This window comes from Populus trichocarpa, chromosome 11, assembly GCF_000002775.5.
Source record: "Populus trichocarpa isolate Nisqually-1 chromosome 11, P.trichocarpa_v4.1, whole genome shotgun sequence".
Taxonomy (NCBI): Eukaryota; Viridiplantae; Streptophyta; class Magnoliopsida; order Malpighiales; family Salicaceae; genus Populus; species Populus trichocarpa.
Genome location: NC_037295.2, coordinates 6,925,811 through 6,951,946, shown reverse-complemented (window position 1 = coordinate 6,951,946; position 26,136 = coordinate 6,925,811). Strand labels below are relative to the sequence as shown.

The 26,136-nt window shown below is 33.6% G+C and overlaps 1 protein-coding gene across 8 annotated transcripts in view; it reads left to right on the top strand.

Annotated features, from left to right (window-relative positions):
- Positions 1–26,136, top strand: part of LOC18103136 (probable LRR receptor-like serine/threonine-protein kinase At1g29720) — a 204,636-nt gene that overhangs the window by 70,502 nt on the left and 107,998 nt on the right. For 2 of the 8 annotated variants that reach the window (XM_052445433.1, XM_024592186.2), the window contains exons 3-24: positions 13,117–13,291; positions 13,400–13,471; positions 13,673–13,744; positions 13,842–13,913; positions 14,045–14,116; positions 14,218–14,289; positions 14,361–14,432; positions 14,525–14,596; positions 14,740–14,805; positions 14,893–14,958; positions 15,431–15,496; positions 15,599–15,664; positions 23,096–23,149; positions 23,227–23,271; positions 23,419–23,462; positions 23,913–24,301; positions 24,394–24,589; positions 24,878–24,898; positions 25,011–25,139; positions 25,312–25,430; positions 25,547–25,757; positions 25,867–26,104. In XM_052445433.1, coding sequence (XP_052301393.1) covers positions 13,117–13,291; positions 13,400–13,471; positions 13,673–13,744; positions 13,842–13,913; positions 14,045–14,116; positions 14,218–14,289; positions 14,361–14,432; positions 14,525–14,596; positions 14,740–14,805; positions 14,893–14,958; positions 15,431–15,496; positions 15,599–15,664; positions 23,096–23,149; positions 23,227–23,271; positions 23,419–23,462; positions 23,913–24,301; positions 24,394–24,589; positions 24,878–24,898; positions 25,011–25,139; positions 25,312–25,430; positions 25,547–25,757; positions 25,867–26,104 — 2,389 coding nt within the window. Of the gene's footprint in view, positions 1–13,116; positions 13,292–13,399; positions 13,472–13,672; positions 13,745–13,841; positions 13,914–14,044; positions 14,117–14,217; positions 14,290–14,360; positions 14,433–14,524; positions 14,597–14,739; positions 14,806–14,892; positions 14,959–15,430; positions 15,497–15,598; positions 15,665–23,095; positions 23,150–23,226; positions 23,272–23,418; positions 23,463–23,912; positions 24,302–24,393; positions 24,590–24,877; positions 24,899–25,010; positions 25,140–25,311; positions 25,431–25,546; positions 25,767–25,860; positions 26,105–26,136 lie in introns of all 8 variants that reach the window. The other 6 variants (XM_052445434.1, XM_052445432.1, XM_052445429.1 and 3 more) reach the window with 5 other exon arrangements.

The window sequence follows — 26,136 nt, the reverse complement described above, 5'->3', positions numbered from 1 at the left end:
GAAAATCAAATCGATGAAGAGAGGGTGATTTTTCTACAGTTCTGGTTCGATTTTGTTAGGGACGAAGGAGACTGGAAGAGTGGAAGATCATTAATTTTGATCTGTTGGTTTTGTTCATTTCATCTAGATCTGTTTGCATTTCGGTGTGGGGGAAGAGCACTGGGGTCGATTTATCAAAGCCAGCGAAAAATAAACGGTTGGGATTTAATCCTTGTAAATGTAATCAACGGTGTTCGTAATTTTGGTTTTATATTAAAATTTAAATAATTATTTTTTTAATTAGCAACGGAAAATCCGTTGCTAAATTCAACGTAAATTTTGCAACGGATTATCCGTTGCTAAAGTCCGTTGCTGATATTAAAAAAATAATATATATGTAATCCGTTGTAAATCCGTTACTGAATTTAGCAACGAAATTATCCGTTGCTAAATTCTGATGCTAATACCCCATTTTTTTTGTAGTGTGTCTTTCCTTCAAAAGTATAATATCTCATGCAGAAAAGCTACAATGACATATACGATTGTCTATGTCCTAACCACAACTGCAAAAAATGGTCTCTTTTTCATTAATAAACTGGGTATAATAGTTACTGTTTCAGCCTGCACAGGTGTAATAACACATGCGGCTGTAATAAGTAAACAATGTACTTCAATTAACTACCATAGACTGGAACATTGGACTAAATAAAATGCTCAAATGTCTTGTATCTTCTCTCATTTTATTTCTTTGTGGGCAGATTCAAACTGTTTACATGTTAACAGTGGTGGAAAGGATATAACCATCAATGAAAACAAAACAACCTGTCAAATGAAGGAGATGGACAAGTAGAAGGTGGTGCAGCTAAATATTTTGTAAATGACCAAAGCTTCTGGGGTTTCAGTAGCACTGGGGACTTTATGGATGATTATGATTACCAAAATACTCGTTATACTGTATCTCTGCAATCATCAACCATCCTTGAGTTATACCAAACAGCTCGCATATCCACAATTTCTCTTACCTATTTCCATTATTGCTTACAAAATGGGAACTACACAGTAAACCTTCACTTTGCAGAGATACAGTTCACTAAGAGCCACATCAGCACCCGAGTTGCTGGAACCATGTTAGTCACCACATATAACAGCTTAGGCAGGCGTATTTTTGACATTTATGTTCAGGTAAGTAGTCACTCTAATGTGAAACTCACATTTTTTTTGAAGTTGGAAGCAAGGACTACTTTGTCACAGGAAAGATTGGTTTGGAAAAGTTTCAATATTGAAGATGAGGTTGGCAGTGCTGAAAAGCCTGATAGGGGAGTTTATGGTCCCATCATATCAGCCATCTCTGTATTTTCTGGTAAGTTGTATGTTTGGCATTTATTCTCGATCATACAATTATCAACAATGCATGTACATATGATTGATTTAAAACCAGTACCACTGTGCTAAAGAAGAAGATTTTAGGGCTGCATAACAAATTTTGACATGTTTCTTATACTTGACCATTCCTTTTCTTATGATCCACAACAATATGCCTACCTTTCCTCTCCTCTCCTCTCCTTCCCCTGTAAATGTAAATGTAAATGTAGTGTAGGGTAACAGAGACTCAGGAAGGCGTGGATAGTATAAAACAACTATTTTATTTATAAGTTCTCCAATATTATGATAAAATAGTTTGGCACCTCAAGAGAGTATTATTCAGATTCTGGCATCCAAGTCCCATTTGGGTTAATTATTACAGAGAAACTCATGTAATTTAAGGAAGTGTCATATTTTAGTTTAAATATCCAATCTGTGTGTGTGATTGTGACTAATTTTTCTGTTTAATTGGAAGATTTGAAAGTTTGTTCTAGTGGGAAAAAGAAGGGAATTGTTTATGTGGTTGTTGGAGCTGTTGGAGCATCATGCCTGGTTGCCATTATACTGGTAATTCTTTGGTGGGAAGGAAACTTGCCAGGAAAATTGTGCAGGAAAAGAGGTAACGCCATATATATTATTTACCCATGTTTGTGTTAGTAGTCTAATAAATTCCATGCTGCATCCATGTTTGCCAGATGTAGGAAAAATTGTATGTAAGTATAACTTACATAGCTGCCCAAACACTGCAGCCTCAAACAGCATCCTATGGATTTGGTTTTCTTTCTAGTATGAGATTATGAACTAGATGGAAACAAGTTGAGATTTCTTTGCTAAAATTATGCATGGACATTTAGGGAAAAGAAAGGCAAAAGAAGCATCAAGTTTCATGGGCTTATCTTTTATTCAGATACAAGTGACTGTGATATTTCACCTCAAGATGATTACACACAATTATTAATTGTATGAGTTTGATTGGCATCGTATCTAGATCAAACGATTATTAAGGGTGCTTTCCTGAGGAGGAGGAAAGTTCAGGGTAGACATGCTTATGTTGGAGAATGAAAAATGCCTCTTTTCAATGGAGTTTCATGGTCTACTTTTCTCCAGAACTGATTTTGACTCGTAAATATATCAAAAGACTGACAATTCGTTGGCACTTTATGTCCTGTCTCCTACTTGAACAGATGTCAAAGGACTTGATTTTCCAAAGGGAACATTTTCTCTGAAGCAAATTAGAGCTGCCACTAATGACATTTGCACGTGCTCTGTTTCGTGAGTGTTCATCAATTTTAAATGAGAATATTCACCTAAAATATTATAATGCATAGTATAATTGAAATGCTGCATAGTATAATTGAAATGCTCACATGGATAACACTGTGTTTTCTTATCGGATGATTTGTAGGTCATGAAAACAATCAGCTTAATCTGGATTGGCCTCCAAGGCTTAAGATCTGTATTGGGATAGCTAGAGGTCTAGCTTTTCTCCATGAAGAATCAAGACTTAAGATTGTTCACAGAGACATCAAAGCTACAAATGTGCTACTTGATGGGAATCTGAATCCTAAAATATCTGATTTTGGATTGGCTAGGCTTGATGAAGAAGAGAAGAGCCACATCAGCACCCGAGTTGCTGGAACCATGTTAGTCACCACATGCTTTAATAAAAGCTGCGATTTTTGGTATTCCTTTTCAATGTTAAATCACAAGTGTTCTTTATCTTGACATGCAGAGGATATATGGCACCAGAATATGCACTATGGGGTTACTTGACTGACAAAGCAGATGTTTACAGTTTTGGGGTTGTTGCTTTGGAAATTATTAGTGGGAAGAACAACAATAACTACATGCCAAGCTAGTTGATACTGGAATCCCTCAGGTCTTTAACTTTTCCCACGTACTTGGTTTTTTCTTGCTTTTCTTTTGATCTCCAAAGACAGCTACCTGTTTCCATTGGTCGAACATGTATTAAAAATAATTCCCTGTAAATACATAAATTGTGAACTACCGATCAAGAAGAGATTATTCAAGAGAAAAGACAGGAGATTATCTTATATATATATATATATATATATATATATATATATATATATATATATATATTTGGTGTTAGTAAATAATTGATTACAAGGAGCTTTGGATGAAAGGGTGAAAGAAGTTGAAGCCCATGAACGCAAGCCAGCCTGTTTGAAGTAGCATCTCCATTGCTTTTCTAGTTTAAGTGGAACGACCGGGTTAATTATATCCAACATCTCTTTATTATTAAATTTTAATTAATTAGGTCTTTTTATTATGAACATATATAATAAGGTCCTTTTATTATATATTATATTAACATTCGAATCTCTTAATTTAACTGACGACATGTCACATTGAAAATATGGTATTTTGATGCACTAAAAATCTTTTTTTTTTTAATATAGCATGTTATTATAAAACATTTGTTAATATTTTAAAATTATTCCTAGTATATAGCATGTTATAGATTTATTGTGACTTGCTGAACTCACCGAATCAAAGATGATAAGTCTTGGTCCTGCTGCATGGACACAGTCTGAATATTTTCAATTCTTCTTTATTGATTTTGCAGGGAAAACTAAATCATGAGCCAAAATGATTTTGTTTTTTCAAAGAAAAATTATTCGTATTTATCTATTAAAAGAGTCAAAACAATAAAATGAATTATCTAAAATTCTTTTTTTTTCAATAACTTTTCTAAAAAAAAAATATTAATATTAAACATACTAAAATACAAATGGGTTGTTAAAATGATTTTTTTTCATTGAAATGCATATAAAAAAACTATATTTATACTATTTTAAAAAACCATATCAATAATTTAACACTTCTAAATATTTTTTGCCATTGAAGATGCTCTTATACAAGATTTTTGGAATTTTGCTGCATGCAGTGCTAATAAGTTGTGTGATCATCCTCTCCCATGCCCTGCCACATTGGGTCCCACTTCACCCCTTCATTATTGCCTCCTTCATTATTGCCTCCCCAGCTCTGCACAAATACATAGCTGCTTTTCTTTTATCAAATTTAAAAATAGAAAAGTTATAAATGTATAACAGAAGTTACAATTTTTGTTGCGTGTTAATTACTTGACTTGGCGTATTTTTGTTAGTTTTCATAAAAAAACTATGACAAAAGAATAGATTAAAGACACAATAACTTTTTAAGAATAGGTTGGATATAATTAAACGTATATTAATTTGAATTCGAGCAACGATAAATTCTTAAGCAAATTATACAAAATTTCTATACAAATTGATGTTGCAATTATTCTAATATTCCTTTTCTCAATCAATTATTTAAAATATGTAAAACCAATATTTCATTATTTTTTTTATTAACGTGGGTGTCCGAGCCAGCTTGCGCGTATCTCGACTAATCCTATGGGCTCTAAGATTAATGATCATGTAAGCCTTCAGTGATCATCATATTAACAACCACAGGGCTCGAACCTGAGACCACAGGAAAAGCAAACCTCTTAGTCCCAAGATCTTACCACTACTATCTATGATTATATTTCACTATTTATCATTTGTCACTTACATTTGTATGGATTTGTACAGAGAAGAAGAAGAAATAAATCAGAAAGACGGGAATGGGAATTACTAAAATTAATCAACACTTCACGTACTATCTATATTGACTGATCGATCCATGCATCTTTTTGATCAAGTCCATGAGATTAACAGGACCCAACATGGAAAAAAGAAGTCATGTCTGCATCGATCAACCTATCACCTATCAGCATTCAAAAGCAGCAAGTTCTTTCGACCCATGTCTTGATCATTACAGAGAGAAAAACTAGCATCAATATTGATTGATCCATGCATCCATGAGATTACTTGAGTTCACATTGCAACTTCCAAGAATGCATTGAAGTTGTGAAAAGTCTTTGCGGAAAATTCTATGCCCTTTCTTTTTGCTGCTTGAACAATTAGATATATCAGAAATAAAAAGAAGGAAAGATTACTTAATTGTACCTGTTGAAAGCAATTATATTTTAATAAATTACACTAAAGAATAATACTTTTCTGGGTTGGTGGTTGCTGTTTTGTTAAAAGGCCAATAAATACTTTTCTGGGTTTTCATTCTGTTAAATGGGTTATGATTATTTCATTCACTAAATCGGTAGATTAATGACTTATTATGTAAAGTAAAATCAATTATATAAAATTGATCTTTGTAAAGCACAGTTTACTAAAATATGATTACAAGGTATAATTTATAAGAGATTTTTAATAATTTTCCCCAAAAAGTTTTTTAAAAAAGTGGAAAAATAAATTAATCACCATCTCATCTTATCAAATATATTCCATAAGTTTTTTTTTTTTTTTTTTGCACTTGAGGGTCTAACTGTTGTGGTCAATCGTGTGACTTGTTCCGCCCCCGTCCCGGATTCGACCCTTTATGTGCACGCCTGTCACCCCCGCGGTGCCTTACCTGCTCCTGGGCTTGCAGGATGTCCAGTGGGCCGTGGGGAATAGTCGTGGTGCGCGTAAGCTGGCCCGGACACCCCACGTAAATCAAAAAAATATATATATATTCGCTTTTTCTAATTTTCAGTGATAAAAGCTTTTTTGCCTTAACTTAAAGTATTAAATATAATTAATCAAACAACGCGAGGGTTGCTAATGAACATTAAGTTAGTAAAATTAATGGAGATAGTGGATCCAAAGCTGCAGTCTGAATTCAACAAGGAAGAGGCTGAGAGGATGATCAAATTGGCTCTCTTATGCACCAATGCATCTCCATCTCTAAGGCCTGCAATGTCAGAAGTGGTAAGCATGCTTGAAGGACAAACCAACATCCAGGAGATGATCTCAGATCCCAGCATTTATGGTGATACATTAAATTTGTTGTAGATGCATAGAATAAAATCAACTATACATCCTGAACCATTAATCATAGCTAGTTTTTATAGCAGCGATGATGACGTGTTATTAGGTTCCAACCAAGAAGAGGCACCTGCATCGACTCACGACGTTGTCTCTTCTAGCACGATTCCAAAATGTAGAGGTGGTGTCCCTTCATAGCAAGGTCAATGCCCCTGCAAGTATATAGCACATTAAAAGACGACCTTTTAATGTAAGTTTGTTTTGATTTGAGTTGGTTTGTGTTTAACAATTTGAGAACAATTAATATTTCATTAATTTTATTGATTTTCAGGTTCATAAACATTGAGGCCGCCCGAGTAATAACATCGGTGTTAAATTGTTGATAGAAATTCCATTGTTTCAATGGAGCCAGGTTTGCAGACATCCTGATTGGAAACCTTCTATCAATTCATGGTTTAGAAGATTTGAGGTTAGTGTTAACTTAAAATTTTAACTATTTTTTATGTTATATTGAAATTATTGATTTAATTTATACAAATTTTTTATACACATAACAAATTCAAGTGGGATAGCATAAATGATAATGTTGCAAGAACAATGTGGGAGAATCACGCTGCAACTAGGTAACATAAAAAACAATACGATATTTTTTTAAAAATCAATTTATATATTAAAATATTATTTGTCATTAACTCATATAAAATACATTTGTATAATATAGGTTCTGTGACTTTTGGTATAAAACGTAAAAAAAAGCTAAAAAATATGCTAGAGATAATGCTCTACCAGGCTGGAATAACGTGGCGGTTTGGAGGGATTTCAGGCCGCCATACATCTCGGAGGATATATGGGCGTAGTATATTCAGCACATGATGTCCGAGCGGTTCACAAGACGCTTACAGTCTAGTGCTGAGAACCAGAACTGAAAAATTCACAGTTCGGTTACCACACACACCAACAGCTTCGTTCCATTCATTGCACATGTGAAGCGGATGGTAAGATTAATTTTAATGATATTTATCTTTAATTAATTTGTTGTTATTTATAAATATATTTAACTTGCAATATTTTTTTTCTTACAAGCTACGACTCTTGGACGTGAGCCGAGCCCAATGAAGCTTTTTGTGGAGACGCACATGCGAAGTGAAGACTGTCAAAATGGAGTGCAACATTTCATCGACAATCGCACTCAACACTTCATGGTATGTTCGTTTAACTAGTTTTTTTTTTAAGTTATTGTTTTCTTGAATTGAATTTGATGATTTCTTTTTTAATTTTAAGAAGATATATAATAGCCACTTGAGAGAGAGATACGAGGACGTCCTTCGACCCACCCAGATTTCGATCCAAATTTGTAGATGAAGGCAGGATTATCTAATGGACCGAATATCATATAGGCTTAATTGGACTTGGTATTACAGTGTTGTTGATTTTATCAATAATTTAGGCTGATCAAGGAAAAGAGAAGTGGAGAAATTAATTACCTGTTGCGATATTTACCAGCTGGAATATTCTTGTAATCAACCCTTGTCGGTTTGGAGAGATAGAAATGAAAAGGAATCAAATCTAAGTAGCTAAAGGTCATTCTCACCAATTTAAGAATCTGTCCCACTCAACATGTTTCTGTTGCTTCAACCTCCGACATGGACTTCTTCAGTTTTGCCAAAGTGAAAACATTTTACATTCACAAAGTATTTTCTGAAAAATAACGAGACTATTTTTTATAATACATGCACAACTCAACTCACTGGTAGGTAGGTAGACAACTATAATTATTATTATTTATAATACATGCAAAACCCACGTGTCACGAGACTAGACTATTTTTGTGTTATAACGAGAGTGTGTCACAGTGATATTCAAAGCAAATGATGACTAACAGAAGCATTAAAACCTAGGGGTATTTAGTGTTTTTTAAAATATTTTTTATTTAAAAATATATTAAACTAATATTTTTTATTTTTAAAAAATTATTTTTAATTTAACAACATCAAAATAATATAAAAATAATAATTTAAAACAAAAAACATAAAAAATATATTAATGAGCACGAAAATATTTCTCAGTACACTTTACAGCAGTATGGAATGGTCTCTTTTAGTGTACACTAAATTGACAAGTCGGGTTCAAATATCTGAGACTTTTCCCATGAAAATGCTTTTTAGAAGCCCATAATAGCTTGTAGTCATTAAATTGACAAGTCTCTTCAAGCAATGCTATGGTGATATGAATCATTCAACATAATAGCTTGTAGTCATTAAATTTGTGGGTCAAATGCTTGTAGTCATAATAGCTTGTACGTAGTCATAATAGCTGATAATAATATTTCTATTAATATGTGCCTGCCTCCTTATCTTATAAATTTCAACATCTTGCAACCTGCAACTAGGAGAACCAAAGAAAATACCAGGTGAAGATTCATAGAAATATTATTATCTTGATTTATATATAAAAAATTAAATATTTTAAGATACTATGTTTATTAGCTAAGTAAATCTAATAATATTTCATTTAAAAAAATTCAAAGTTAAAAACTATCAATTTAAAATAATGATCCATCAAATCAATATTTCTTTGCAAATTTTAAAATTATTTTTAAACTTATCAGATAATTTATATTCATGTAGAAAATTGTTCGAATTTTATTTATTTTAGATTAGATTAAAAGTGAAGTCTAATTATTTTTGGAGTAAAAACTTTGTTGGAATTTAATCTCTAACATAAACTCTTGAACATAAAATATTAATATAATTTTAAATAAATTAAGTGTTTGAAAAATTAAAAAAACTATATACATGTAAAAACCAATAACTCTTTAAAAAGAAATAAGTCTTTTATAATGATTGTAAAAAGTTAAAATTGAATTCAAAATATCACCCGAGAGAAATGACGTAGGATACAAGTACACAGGCACATGGATGTGACGTTTTAAGGTTTGGCAAGTATAAATCAAACTAACCTCTCCGTCCCTGCCTGTCTCATGACAAATGCAAAAACTTATTCCAGCCAATTTTCGGCACAATATGTTCATGATGTTTCAGCTTTGCCAAGTTATGGTGATGATGATCAGTTTCTCGAGCTCTATTACTTTGCTTGCTTCTGAGCTACATCCAGGAGAAGGTAAGAACAACCTTCGATCTGTATTACTTTGTTTTCACAGTAATATATATTGAGATCAGATCAGTGAGGTCTTATAAGTATACGCACAGCAAGTCTTTCAAACTCAACATTGAGTTGGTAAATATTGTGAATTTTATGAACAAATAACTCAATTGATCATAATCCTAAATGTTTTTCGTACCAAATATCATAAACAATTTTATTATTTTAATATTTTATTATTGTTTTATGATGCAATGACTTTACTATTAAAGATATGAGTTAGGAACTAAAAAGTACTGTAATTATAGATATATATTAATCCTAGTTTGATAATTTAGATTCTTCAAAATATAATATTTAAGAAAATATATATAGTAAATTAAAAAAAATACAAATATTAAAGATAATTTAGATTCTTTGTTACTTCTTCTCTTTTGTAATTTTTTTCTTCTTCTTATTATTTTGAGAGTAGTATTAAAAGGAATTTTTTAGAAAAAATTAAAGAATAATTAAGACATATATTTAATTATTATATTTTTTGACTTTATACTAAATGATGGAACAAGAATAACATAAAAAAGGGTGAAAACTAGCCATTTGGGCCAGATGAAAGTTTCCCCTTCACTTCCTAGTATATAATTTGGTTAACAGGTTAATAATATTTGGACCCTTGTTGGGCTTAGTCATATCGGCTTTTTATTATTAGAGAAGCTCAATTTATTTATTTATTTGAAAAAATTATGTTTTTTTATTTTTTTTATTAATTTTTTGAAAAAAAGATTATGTTTTCTTTTTGTCTTTTGAGGTGATTGTTTATTTGTACGCGTTTTCTAAACTTTTTAATTGGTAAGGACAATAACATAGCCAATATCTGGCTGTAATTGTCAAGCTAGATTGAATGAGATGGAACCCAATTTAGTTCTGGCAATATACACCTTGACTTAATAGTTTATTACCAGATTATCATCTCCCATTACACTGCTATGCGAGTTGAATAAAAAAATTTTGAATGTAAATAAATATCCACACATTACTAACATGTTTTTTAAAGAAAAAAAATTAACCATGTAGAGATTGACTTGATGTTGATCTGGTCTCATAAAAATATAGCTAGTTTAACTCAAAAAACTCAAGATGATATTTTTTTGTAAATATTGAGAAAAAAACATATTAGATTGATTTGGATCAACTCATGTTAACTTGTTGAATCCTCATCCTAGGTCATGAGATCATGATAACCCTATAAAAAGCAAAATAAAAATAAAAATAAAGCTCAATTCTTAATCAGCCTGAAGGATGAAATTGAAAATAAAATTTAATAAAAAAACAAAAAAACAATTTGAGTTAACCTGTCGAACTTGGATCATGAGACCGAGATTACCGCATAGAAAGCAAATTGAGAAAAATTATAAAAATTAATTCTCAATATTGAAGGATGTAATTGAAAAAAAAAATTTAATTAAAAAAAGAAAAGTAAAATCCAAGACACATTTTATGAGGCCATGATAACCCTATGGAAAGCAAATAGAAAAATAATTATGAATCTCAATTCCTAATAAATATTTCAATGTTGATGGATAAAATTAAAAAAAATCAATTAAAAAAAAAGATTTGAGTAAACCTGAATTAACCTTCCAAACTTGTGTCACAAGATTAGGATAAATCCATCAAAAAAATAAAACAAATTATGAAATCTAATTCCAATTAACTTAATGTTGATGGAGAAATTGAAAAAAAAATATTCAATTAAAAAAATAACAAAAAAAATCGAGTTAATCAAATTAATTTGCATAACCTATGACCTAGGTCATGAGAATAGAATAATTTCATATAAAAAAATTAAAAAACTTTATAAAGCTTATTCCAATTAAAATTATATAAAAAAACAAATCATTATTTCAATTAACAATGATTTGTGATGAGGTGTTAGTGAAGTACCCTTATTTTTTTTTAGTTCTTATTAATTATTGTTATATAAAATAATATGAATATATAACTTTTACATATAAAATATACTAATGTATTTCTTTCATTAAACTTAAGAGAGTAGTTTGTCGCACAATTAAATGTATAGTGAATTTATTGTAGCAATTAACTGTAGGTGTTTTTAATTTTACACAAACTTGAAAATAGTAAAATATATCTTTGTCCATAGATAAAATAAAATAGCTTCTATACATATAAATGTATTTTGTTTTATATAATTAGATTCATTTATAGGCATCTTTGTCCTATATATGATATAGAATATAGATTATGAGAATAGAATAACTCCATGGAAAAAAATTAAATTTTTTTATAAACTTAATTTCTAATAAATCTAATGTTAAAAAATAAAATTAAAATTATATATAAGAAAAAAAACAAATCATTATTTCAATTAAAATTGATTCGTGAAGAGGGGTGAGGAGGGCTTAGTGAAGTACCTTGTTTTTTTTTAGTTCTTGTTAATTAAAAATAAGAGTAAAATCCAAGACATGTGTCATAAGGTCATGATAACCCTATAGAAAACAAATAAAAAAATAATTATGAATTTCAATTTCTAATAAATTCAATATTGGAAGATAAAATTAAAAAAATAACTTGAGTCAATTCAAGTTAATATTCTAAACTTATATCATGATGTTAGGAAAACTTCATAAAAAAAAACAAATTATGAAATATAATTTCAATTAACTCAATGTTGATGGAGATATTGAAAAAAAAAAATTTAATTAAAAAAATAACAAAAAAATCAAGTTAATCAAATTAATTTGCAAAACCTATGATCCAGGTTATGAGAATAGAATAATCCCATAGAAAAAAATTAATTTTTTTTTTATAAAACTCATATTCTAATAAATTTAATGTCGAAAGATAAAATTAAAATTATATATATATATATAAAAACAAATTATTATTCCAATTAACAATGATTTTTGTGAGGAGATGTTAGTCAAATTACCCTTGTTTCTTTTAATTCTTTTTAGTTATTATTATATAAAATAATATGAATATGTAACTTTTACAAATAAAATTTACTAATAGTATTTCTTGGATTAAACTTCAAGAGACTCGCACAATTAAACAATATTAACCAAAACTTTGCAAATGCTTGAAAAACAGTAAAATATATCTTTGGCCGTATATAACACAAAATAGCTTCTATGGGTATTTTGTTTTATATAATTAGATTCATTTATAAGCATCTGAATTTTTTAGCTCCTAAAAAATTGTGATTTTGTTTTGTATCTAATTCTTTTTCAAGAAATGACATACTCATTGTAGAATTTGATCTCATGATTTCTTTCTTTCGTTTGATCATATACCAATTAAAATACATCTACCGGTACAATTAACAATAAAATAATATTTATACATAACAAATTCTTATCATCATATAGTAATAATCCACCCATCCCACAATATAGTTTTTGAACATATTATTTAGAGATAACCTCGCAATTAATTTAGAGTTTAATTTAGAATGTGTTTTATTTTAAATTAATTTAAAAGTTAATATAGTTAAATCTAAGTTAACCTAATAGTTAACAAATAATATTTTATTTTTAATTTTTATTTAAAATAATATCGTTTTAGTTTTTTTTAATTGCAAACAATTTCATTAAAAAATACTGAAAGGAATATAATCTTAAAGTTGACCTCCAAACATACCTCATGAATTAAATTGATATAGGATTGCGTTATAACTTTATCGAAATGGTCGATAGAATGTATGGCCTTTACCTATATGAAAAACCCATAATCTTTGAGAAATAAGTTTTGAATAGTGCACATTCCTCATGAATTAATCTTTTTTGGAAAAAAAAAACCCCACCAGTTGAAGCGTTAAGACAAATCGGTAAGAAAGTAAACGAGGATGGCCAACTATCCTTGAACTTCGACGATCGTTGTCAACAGGAAGGAGTCGTTAAGGCAGAACCGACTTCAGGGAACAGCACCATCGAATGTAACTGCAGCATCACTGATGATAATTACTGTCACATTACTTTATTGTAAGCCTCTTAATTACTTTACATTTTTATGTTTTTCTTTGTTATATATATATCTTAGCTTTCCTAAACTGTGACCAATGATGTCTCTCTCTCCTGCTTGCAATAAAGCCTGCTCAAAGATTACAGTCTTCCAGGCAGGCTTCCTCCGGAATTGGCCAACCTTACTTATGTCCAAAAAATGTAAGAACCCTTAATTAAGAATCTTGAGATGCCTCAATTCTGAAATGATTATGAATCTTGAGATGCCTCAATGATAATTAATACTCATCAGAGGTTATGTGATTATGAGTTTGCCATTGTCTGTCACAGTTTATATTAAAATTTCAAGCGTTTATATTAATTTTTGGAGCAATTGTTATACAACAACATTGTCTATGACAGAGATTTCACTCGCAACTATCTATACGGCACAATTCCGGTGGAATGGGCTTCGATGAAATATCTGTCTTTCATGTAAGCTCATTAATAAATTCACCCCTCTTCTTGGTTTATCTTATTTTCTATGTAAGAGTGAGCTTAAAACTTCCTTCCTAACTAACCTCTTATGCAGCTCGCTTACTGCAAATCGCTTGTCAGGAAATATTCCTGGACATTTGGGAAGTTTTACTGCCCTCACCTACTTGTATGGCTTGAATCTGTTATAGTGCTCTACCTCTAGTTTGAGTTATTCGAATATTGCAATCAATGCTAGTTTACTTTGTTCTCTAATGGTTATTTCACTTTATCCAATGCAATTATAAAATATATATATAGGAGCCTTGAATCAAATCAGTTTTCTGGTGTTGTCCCACCTGAGCTTGGCAAGCTTGTCAACTTAAAATCTCTGTAAGAAATTTTAACTAAATTCTTCATTGTGAAGACTTGCTAGAGATTTCGTTTTCATTAGTTGAAATCTTTGCTTTGATGCCGTGAATTAACAATTGCAGGATACTCTCCGGCAATAAGTTAGTGGGGACCTTGCCAGAGACACTTGCGCAGATAAAAGACTTGACGGATTTGTAAGCCCTCACTTATTTTCCTTGAACACATGTTTTTTTTTTGTTGATAATTTAACATATTCAATGTGCAGTCGCGTAAGTGATAATAATCTTAATGGCACCGTACCCGAGTTCATGGGGAACTGGACTCAACTTAAAAAGCTGTGAGATGTTTATCTTCACAAGATCTTAATTCATTCTAATGCAACATGATACACTTTATTGAGATTTTTTGTTGTTTTCGTGCCTAATGAAGTGTATTGTACGCGACTGGATTGCAAGGACCTATACCTCCTAAGATTTTTCGTTTGGAAAAGTTGTCTGATTTGTGAGTAAAACCACTTTATTGTGCTGCATACCTCCTGCTGTATTAATTATTGAAGAATTCTCTTTGTGTGTGAGAGATAGGGAGAGATAAATGACGGGAATTGAACATTTAACTTGTATTCAAGGTCTCTTACTGTTATGCAGGAGGATTGCTGATATGCCTGGACCAGAGTTTCAGTTACCTAACGTGACGATTCGAAGGGATACCCTGTATGTGAACTGCTTCATAACTTTTCACAGTAGAGTTCAGGATATGTTCTGTTCAGACTGTTTAGCCAACCTGTAACTTGTTGTCAGGGTTCTGAGGAACATCAATTTAACTGGAACAATCCCAGAAAACGCATGGAAAGTGGAAACAACACTGTAAGTGTGAACTTCACTCATCGCCTTACATCTGCTGCTAAGCAAATTAGAATTTCTTTTTATACATTTCAATTCTGCCACATTTTTCCAATTAATATGATCTCCATGTACAGCTGGTGCGTGGGATCTGCCTGAATCATCAGGTCGTTAGTATAAGTTAAAGATCCTACATTAATATATAATCCTGGGTATATAATAACTAAAGTCCTACTAGAGTGAGTAGAAGAATCACAACTAGCTTCTAACATAACATTGACTTATTTTCACAACGGATGAGCTCCTATGAGAAGGTAGTGATTTCAAGCAACTGCAACTCTCCAAGGAAGAATATAAATAGAGGATTACTTCAAAGAATTTAATAATATATATATATATATATATTCCACCTGTTTATTGCCATTATATTTACAAAGATGTAAAATCTTCTTCAGAAACTGAAGCCTAAAATTTTGTTTGCTGTAATTTCTTGCAGCGACTTAACTTTTAACAAGTTGGTTGGGGAGATTCCTCCTAATACAATACGACGACGACAGTTTACGTGAGCAATGCTAAAGTCTGATAATTTGAAATTTGGTTATTGAAATCTTATCAAGGATGGCGCAATAAATTATGCTGATAGTATGAGTGTGGTTCTTACCAGGTTTTTGAGTGGCAACAAGCTGACTGGAACAGTGCAGGACTCATTCCTCCAAAACAGCCCAAATCTGTAGGTTCCTAAATTACACCCATCATTGGATTCAGTACTTTTTTGAATATTGATATGCTTTGCCTTTTTTCCTTGAACATCCATGACTAATGCCTGTAAGTTTTGCAGTAGAAACCGTGTTTTCTAATTTTATTCTTTTTAGTTTTAGATTGTTTTTATGTGTTGATATAAAAAATAATTTTTTAAAAATAAAAAATAATAATATTTTTAATGTATTTCTAAGTAAAAATCACTTTAAATTGCAACCGTTACCATACTCTCGAACACCCCCTAAATAATTCTTCATATATTATGCTTATATTTCATACTCACAAGAGGTTAATGAGTACAGAGACCCAGAACCACAACTTGTAGATAAATTATATTTTTTAACATAGAACACTACTGGATTTAATCGTTTTACCCATAAATGTTTTCGGTGTATACATTAGCAATCCATCGATATGTATGTTAGCGAAAGACTCACGGATAATGGTCTATCGAAAAAACTATTGTTGGTAATTTATAGATTGTCGGTGAGTCTGTCGGTAATAAATATATCGATGAATTTACAGACGGACAAATCATACCAATTTTTTTTTTTATAATTGAATACAATAAATCTAAAATAAAGACGACAATGGATGAGGAGGAGGAGGTAGGTTGTCACCGGGAATGTAGGGGAAATTAAGGGGTGCACATGAACAAGGGGTGATCATTTTCGGTTCGGTTTCTACCTATAAAAACAATCAAACTGAAATTTTGTAAAAAAAAAACAAAAATCAAATTGAAACCGGTTTCGGTTCAGTTTGGTTATTTTAAGTTAAAAACTGAAACTCAACTGCCCGGTTTCGGTTCAATTTGATTTGATTCGGTTATTTGATATTAAAAACTGAAAATTATATTGTTTTTTGGGTTTTTTTGGACTTTCTAATGAGTTTTTTCAGTTCAGTTCAGTTTGGTTTGGTTTATTTCTTAACTAAACTGGTTCGATTCAGTTTTTTAATTTCAAGCTTATGAAACCGAAACTGAATCGAATTTTTTTTAAAATATTCTAATCAGTGTACTTAGTTTTTTTTCAAGGTTCGGTTTTTTGGTTGTGTGTTTTCTGGTTTTCTCGGTTTAATCGATTTCTTGGTTTTTTTTGCTCACCCCTAACATGAACGATCCATCTGTGATCGCATCTTTATTACCAATCGACAAAATTCTCCATAACCAGTAGTGAGTCATCATATTTATCATTAAGATAGGTTGTCTGATTTTGTACCTGTTGGTCTAACATCACTGCGAACTCCAAAGTTTGATTGCTTAGAATTGATTGTGAGCATCCAACAGTTGAAGTACTACAGGTTGTTCATAAATTCTCAGTCAGTGTTAGAGAGTCCATTCACTCGATTTCTATCAGGTCCACCAAATAATTCTCCCTTCAACCACAAATCCAGACCGATATCCAAATGGGTCGAAGGTTCATCCCCGTATCTCTCCTTCAACCGGCTGTTATATGTATCATGTAAAGAAAAAATAAATTCATAAAATTCAAGGACATAATAACTTAAGTAAAAAATAATTAAACACCAACATACCACAAAATATTGAGCTTGGCTATCAACGAAATGCTACATCTTTTTTTGACGGTCATCACTCTGCACATGCATTTCAACAAAAAGTTTCATCAAGCTTGGCTCGCATACAAAAACTATAGCATGCAATAAAAAATATTGTCAATTCAATATATTTATAAAAAACAACTAATAGAAAAATGGATGTAGTAAAAAATATCTTATCATCAAGTGAAACGTGTTGACGTCACATTATGAATGTATTCTGTCAATACAACCTCTGAGATGTATGACGATCCAAAATCTTTCCAAACTATCACATCATTCTAGTCTGGAAGATCTCTGTCTTTCATATATTTTTGGTTTTTTTTTGTGCCTCATACCAAAAATCATGCAACCTATATGGTACAAATTAATTATTTGTTAGGAAATGAAAAATAAAATTTTAATATTTGGAATAAAAAAATAATTTTGGATTGGATCTTTCATAATCGTAGCGTGATTCTCTTAAATCTTCCTCGTAAAATTATTATAAGCTCTCTCCCATTTAAAATTTTCCTTGAAGTAAAAATTTATAAGAGAAAAATTTCAATAATTTCAATAAATGGTCCAAATTAACATTAAAAATTATTTTAGTTAATATTATCCTTAAATTTTGAAAATCATGTATCGACCTGTGGTTTTCATATATTTAAGATGTTTGGAAACCTGATTTCATTGAAACGATGGATTTTTCATAAATGATTTGAGGGTTGATGTTATTGTTTATGTATATATATAGAACACTGATATATGTATTATGTAGAGTTTGCAATACATTTGTTCTCTAGAAAGTAAACAATTTGTGCAATAGCTACTCTCATTATATATTAGAAAGAAGTTGGAGTTGCAAGTAGGAGGTGGGGAGGGGAGGGGGAGGAAAATCTCCTAAAGGTTCAAGACATCTCTAAGGGAAGAGAAAAAAAAAAGCCAAAAGGAAAAAAGAAATAATTAGTTTTCATCCCTCATGTTTATGGGAGAGCTATATTTGAGAGATAAAATAGGATTTCTATATTAGGGAGCTATTCCTACATATTGATCAAAAGTTTTTTTTTTCACGTTCAAATATAGCTCCTAAAGGTTCAAGACATCTCTAATTGTGTTGGGAATTCTGACCGGTGATGTACTGATAATTGCTCATTGGAGGCTACGCACACTAACACAATATTTAACGTGGTTCGGAAAATCACCTACATCCATGGGAGAGTCAATATTATTAGAGATAGAGAAAGAATACAAAACAAATACATGGAGGAGAAGGATCACTTCACTCTACTCTACTCCTAACTCTCATTGCTGCACTTGCAGCTGCTGCCATTGCAGCCCTTCACTTTCTCTCTTAGTCTCTCTATTGCACTCACAATCTCTCTCCATTATCTCTATCTCTCTTTTTGCTCTCAAATAATGTCTCTATTTATGGGCATTTCATGGCAGACAATAGGCCATCAATTATGGCACAAATGATGGCAACATATGGGTTGCACCATTTTTGTTAAATGGTGGGTGCAACTACCATTTGACAATGATACCTTACTTCTTAGGGTAGGTTGCACCATTTATTGCCCATTAATGGCAAATCCCAACAATCATCCCCTTTGACATTTAAATGGGCAATTGTCCTCTTGCTCTATCAGCACAAGCTTGCATCCTGCAGCTCTTCCAAGCTTACCATTTTGAGAGCGTCTGTGGCCAAGTTTACAGGTACTCACCAAACCTTTCAATCACCAGAGTCACCAAAACACACCCTTGCTCACAACAAAGGATCACTTCAACCAGATGGTCTCCCGCATCACATCTGAAGAGTGTTAATGCTTGTCTCTGAGACACAACATTCCCCTTCGAGCGTATCAACCATGCTCGGTCCGGAATGATTTATTAAGCCTCACACCAAGGCTTATAGCACCCCCTCAAACAGATATTTCCAAGTGCGACAGTCATTATCTGAGTATTTTAATGTGATCACAAGCTCACCACTCTTCCAAGAGTTTACTCATCCAGGAGTTGCGTCTGCCCTCTGTTCCACCGTAGGAACCATGCCTTACTTCTCCGTGAGTCTCTCACTCTTAGTCTCAAGAGTCTAGGTAGCTTTCCACCTTTAACCGTGGGGGCAGCCCATTAAAGGTTGATCCATATCTGTCTTCATACTCTGAGTATTACAATGCCATCACCGAGCTCACCATGTTGATAAGAGTCAACTTATTCTAGGAACCTGGGCATGCCCTCTGCTCATTCCTAGCAGTCGCGTCTTAATGCTCCACAAGTCACCCACTTATTGTCCAAGGCAAATGTCTTCTACCTCATTGATCTTTAGCATGGGGGCAATATCCATGAAGGTCAATCCTGTATTTGTCTTCATACTCATCATAGCCACTTCATTGGCTATCCATACACCTGTCCACTCATATCTAGCCATCACATCAGCTCTGGGGCGTTCTGTAATTGGGGCTCCTATCATGGCCCTCATACCTTCCATCTGAGGTGTCTCCGCTCGTCATCATACAACGGTCTGAATTTGGGCTCATATCATGGCCTTCACACCTTCTCCTGAGATGTCTCCGCTCGTCGTGGAGGGGTCTCATCCTCCTTCATCTGGGATGGCTGCAGTGGCTCCAAGATTCTCTACCACCATGTGGACTTGGGAGAGATCACTGCCACTGATTACATAGAAAGAGAAAGTTGTGGTATACTCCTCGCAATCCTCCACCTCGATTTCTATGTTTGGAGCTTCTACGCCTTTCTGTTTGATAGCTCCACCTACACTAATTCTTCTTTGGTTTCTTTGCCTTTCATCATAGGCGGTCGCCTTTTATCACAAGCGTTGGCACCCCCTCAATTAGGTGCTTCTGCAACAGCTCATCTTTCCATCCTTGCATGCATTGGAAAGGTCCTTGCGTGTTGTCTTCATCAAGAGCACAAGAGACTTCCTGTTGTACACAGTCTCTGCTCTGAGCTTCGTCTGGGAACTCTTCTTCTCCTTGCACCTGTTGTCTCATTACAGTACCTTGTTGGCTCCTACGGGTACCCCTGCACAATCTCCGTGTGCCCTCGTGCAATTTCTGTTCTCCAGATTTCTCCCTATTCCTTGCTTATGTTTGACAGCAGCTCATCCTGTCACAACACCTGTCCAAGTCAAAATAGGGTGTCAATCTTTATCCCCTTGCTGTATTTCTCTTCCATTATCAGGGTCTTCATCAATTCTCCCCTCGAGAAATCACAGTCACCGAATCTAACTTCTTTGGAGAAATCACCACTCCATCAGATCCTTAAATCAGATCCTTAATCATACGGAACCCAACTATTCCCCTTGTGCCGTCATCCTGCTAGTATTCACCAGTTTCATTACAAACTGTTACATATACGAAAATAGTACCGTATGGATAATCCTTCCACTAAGCAAGTTCCCAGGAAAGATTGGAGGGGTCACAACGGTCCCGCTTAAAACCCAATCTCCTAGCCAAAACTTCTTAGGCCATATCTATCCATCGTACTGTCTTTCTGTATATACAACCACTTGCTAGCTTTGTTGCGGCTTTTCTTTACAAGTGATCTGGGTATCCTGGTTTTATACCTGATTTCTCAACATCTGGCAAGACTACCGGTGCTTAGATTCGTCAAGATTGGTCTTCATCAATTTTCACTCTACACCTCTAATTGTCCACATGATCGGGTGTCTAGAGTGTCCCAATTTCCTTCCCTCAAGGCAATTAAAATTTCCCCACTTAGCAGTTCAGCACATGTAATTGGGCAAACATGTGCACCTTCTTCTTCATCATCTTCATCGACCTCCATCAAGACCTTCAGATGCCTCCTGATCGGGCAGTCTCTCTTTAATAATTCACCACTGCCACTTTCGATCTCAAATCTCAATTATCGGAGCATACCATTGCATCCAAAACGATCAAATTAGCTGGAAACAAGTCTGGAATCGTCCAAATCGCACTTCAGATGGCTAAGATTTGATCAAAACAATTCTAGCCTGATAGACGGCTCAGATTCACTCTCAGATCCGGTTGCACGTAGAATCGGCTACACTGGAACCTGTCCCTCGGCTCGTGGCTCGGCCCCATCTCAGCTCGGCTCAATTCGACTAGGCTCGGCTCGCGGCTGATGACGTGGCAGGTAGGTCCCACTTAGCTGAAGTGTATGCTTACTGGTCACTGACATGGCACGCTGACTGTGCACGCTGATGTCACCATTACATCATGCTGATGTCATCATAGCCATGCCTACTGTGTAAGATGATGTCACAATTACATCATGCTGACGTCATCCTTATCCGGGTCAGCCACATGGGTCGGGTCGTTTGGTATTCGGGTCGGGTCAGCCCATTCGGGCGAAGAAGACACGTGGCGCGCTTCTGTGCGTGTGGCCAGACACCTCGCCGGCGCGTGACGGCGATTATGACGTCCGATTTCGACATCGTTTTCACTAGTGGCTTCGTCTCTTCCTCCTCTACACGGTGGTATGGTCAAAACATAATTTTGACAACTTTCATTTTTGAGCAAAAATCAAACACGACTTTAAACCATGTGTTCCGGTACCAATTGTTGGGAATTCCGACAGGTGATGTACTGATAATTTCTTATTGGAGGCTACGCACACTAACACAATATTTAACGTGGTTCGGAAAATCGCCTACATCCATGGGAGAGTCAATATTATTAGAGATAGAGAAAGAATACAAAACAAATACATGGAGGAGGAGGATCACTTCACTCTACTCTACTCCCAACTCTCATTGTTGCACTTGCAGCTGCTGTAATGGCAGCAGGCTGCTGCAATTGCAGCCCTTCACTTTCTCTCTTAGTCTCTCTATTGCACTCACAATCTCTCTCCATTATCTCTCTCTCTCTTTTTGCTCTCAAATAATGCCTCTATTTATAGGCATTTCATGGCAGACAATAGACCATCAATTATGGCACAAATGATGGCAACATATGGGTTGCACCATTTTTGTCAAATGGTGGGTGCAACTACCATTTGACAATGGTACCCTACTTCTTAGGGTAGGTTACACCATTTATTGCCCATTAATGGCAAATCCCAACAAATTGGTTTTCATCCCTCATGTTTATAGCTCCAAGGGGAGAGCTATATTTGAGAGATAAAATAGGATTTCAAGAGAGGTTTTGATTGGAGTTGTATTAATTAATTATAATTAATAAATAGTTGTATCAATTTCAAATATATTAAAATACGATAGACTTTTCTAAATAACTTTTTTTTTTCAATTAGAGTGCATATATATAAAAATATATCATATTTACATTATCAATTTAGCTCTTCTAAACAGTTTCTTTCCTTGGAAATGCTCTTCTAAGAAGAAGGATAATGAGTTGACATGTTTATCATCATCTTCTCCTATTGCTTCCTATTTGATTTTTCATACTGCGCCTCTATTTGGGCCCTTAGATTTGCTGTAACAACAATAATTTCTAGCTAGATCGTAGGATGCTTATAATATATACACTACAATCAGCTCTTATATATCATTTCCTATACCTGATTTCTATCGGATATATCAGTTGTAAATTAATATAATTAATTAATTGTCATCAATTATATAAAAAATCATTTAAAAAAAAATTTCAACCTAATAATAAAATTGATAATACCCCTTAAACAATCCATCAATTCTAACAGATGAATTCTAAAAAAAATTAATAAACCATTTCCCTTGAAAACAATTAAATCTTAGTCATCCAAGCCATCGATCACCATCAATAAAAGAAAAACCATTATATGAAAGCTAGTGCATTTCTAGCGCTTGCATCGTGAAGTTTATATATTCTCTTTATTTGTTAACCTTGTGGAAGTTTGTATTTAGATTTATGGTTTTCTTGATCTTTTCTAGCGATGTTTCGTACAATAACTTTTCACGGGCACCAAGATGCAACAGCAGTAACGAGTAAGGATGTTCATAAATATTTGAAATGGGATATTCTTGGTGATTTTGAAACTGAATGATTTGAGTTTATAAATCAGGAATAATATAAACTGGTTTCGAAGCTCGTCCAGCAATAATAAATTGTAAGGCTCTTCTTTTATACTCTGTGGACTGCAATGTTTTTCGTATTTATATTTCTGGAGATGAAATTTAGCAATAGAGATTCTGCTGCATGTGATTTCAAAAAATCCTTTATTATTCTAACATACTATAATTTCCATGATATACAGAAGCGATCTTCTTCCATGCTCAGAGATATCTCGGTGCCCAAAATGTATGGTTTTTTATTTTATTTTTTTCATAATAAGAACCTGTGCACTTTATAAAATCCGAGTGTGCCATTAAAGTTTATCGATGTACCATATTTATCTGTGTACTTCAATGTTTGAATGACATTGATGATTGTTAGCTTTTTAATTAGATTCTATCTCGAAACACTAATAAGGTCAATTCATGGTCACTTTGTTGGAAAATTTATACATCAAAACGTGGTTTGAAGCAGAACTTGACCACTGGTTTCACCGTCAGAAACCAAAAGTTGACAGAAGGAATTCATTGAGTTGAACTAATCTGACAATGGCAAGCCACTTGATGAAGTGTTGACCAGTGACTAATCATAGTTTTGAAGCTTTGTAGTAAAGTAAACTCATTCCCCATTGATATGCTTCTATAAGTATGACAAAACGGAAAATTGAAACATGTCTAATAGTTTTATGTGCTGCAGATTATCGTTCATTCCATATAAACTGTGGTGGACAAGATGTAAAGAATAGGAAAATCTTGTATGAAGGTGATCAAGCTGGTGGAAGTAATGCTGCTGCAACGAGTTATAATAGACCAGGATCAAACTGGGGATTCAGCAGCACAGGAGATTTCATGGATGATGGGGATTTCTATGATAACAAATATACGCTTCAATCAAATTCTAATATTTCTCTAGTTGACTTTGGATTGTATGCAACAGCACGTAAAACTCCCCTGTCTATCACTTATTATGGATATTGTCTAGAAAATGGGAATTACACTGTCAGACTCCACTTTGCTGAGATAGAATTCACAGATGAAAAACTGTACAACAAAGTTGCAAGTCGCGTTTTTGATATTTACATTCAGGTAATTAATTATCTTTTCTTTCCGAAGAGATTGTGGATGTCCTTTTTTATCTTTTTCAAAGGAACCCTTTTGAGTAGGAAACTTTGTTCCAGGGAATACAAGTGCGAAAGGATTTTAACTTTACAGAGGAAGCCAAAGGATCTAACAGAAATTTCACAATACCATTCAACACCACCGTGACAGACCGTACCCTGGAGATCCGATTATACTGGGCTGGAAAAGGCACTACTGTCATTCCAATAAGAGGAAATTATGGTCCTATAATTTCTGCTATATCAGTATGTTCAGGTATGTTACATGCTCCTTTTCTGCCTCTCATTTGAAACTTACAGACTTCAAGGAGTTTAATTTATACAATAGAAGGACACCATTGAATTCATTTCTATTTCAATTTTCTGAGCTTTCTGGGTTTTTTTTCCCCTCCCCTAACTGATAAGATTAAACACATCTAATGTTTCTCATAAACCAATCTGCATAAGTGATTAGCCTGATTTTTGTTGTCACTGTAACTGTAAGCTTCTTCCACTCACTTCATTATCCCATCTAAGAATCTTTCCGTGATCTGTGGTTTTTCAGGTTACAGAACTTATTGTGAAGGTGAGAATTGAACTGTGCTATAGTGGTCGGGTATCTTTACAGCGTTAATGTTTATTATCCATTTGATGGGATGTTTAGCCTTCTTTGCGTTTGCAATTTTTTTTAATATCAGAACCTGAGGAAGCAAGTAAGAAACCTATTGTGATCGGAGTTATCACTTCAGCAGCGTTCCTTATTTTCATGGTAATGGGTGTCATTTATTGGAAGCTCTGCTATGGAGACAAATACACAAGAGAACGAGGTACTGTAAAATCAGTCATTTCCGCACACTGAGTCTTCTCTTAATTTTCTAAATAATGGTGAATCACACAAAAGAATGCGCGTAGTGCATGGATATATGATGTTCAAGCATTTCTATTATTTCACGATATGTCTCCTGACTGTCATCCTCCCATACCAACTGCCGCGTGCAGAGCTTAAAGGGCTAGATTTGAAAACTGGTTCCTTCACCTTGAGGCAGCTAAAAGCGGCCACTGACAATTTCAATTCAGAAAACAAGATTGGAGAGGGTGGTTTTGGATCCGTATACAAGGTTTGTCATCTAATGAATTTTTCATATTATCACAATTTTATTATTGGAATCATGCATGGGTGAATCCGCCCCAAAAACACTATAGCATTTAGACGCATCATTGACTTCCAATGCAGGGTGAATTAGCAGATGGTACAATTATTGCTGTTAAGCAGCTATCTCCAAAATCCAGGCAAGGAAACCGTGAATTTGTGAACGAAATAGGCATGATATCTTGTTTACAGCATCCCAATCTTGTAAGGCTTTATGGATGCTGTATTGAAGGAGACCAGTTGCTTCTGGTGTACGAGTACATGGAAAACAACTCCCTCTCTCGTGCACTTTTTGGTAACCATGGTAGCATTTGTTGATAAATTTCCATTAAAAAATATTTTTTATAACACTGCACCAACTAGCAAACATGAAATGATCTTATCAACAATCCTATTAGGAGCAGGTTCCGAAACAAGTGCTCTGATGCTGGATTGGCCAACAAGGTATAAGATATGTGTTGGAATAGCCAGAGGTTTAGCATTTCTCCATGAAGGATCAGCAATCAGGATCGTTCACAGGGACATCAAAGGTACAAATGTATTACTGGACAAAGATCTAAATGCCAAGATATCAGACTTCGGACTAGCTAAGCTCAATGAAGAGGAGAACACTCATATTAGCACTCGAGTTGCTGGAACTATGTAAGTTGTATTGAGACTAATTTAATTCCTGA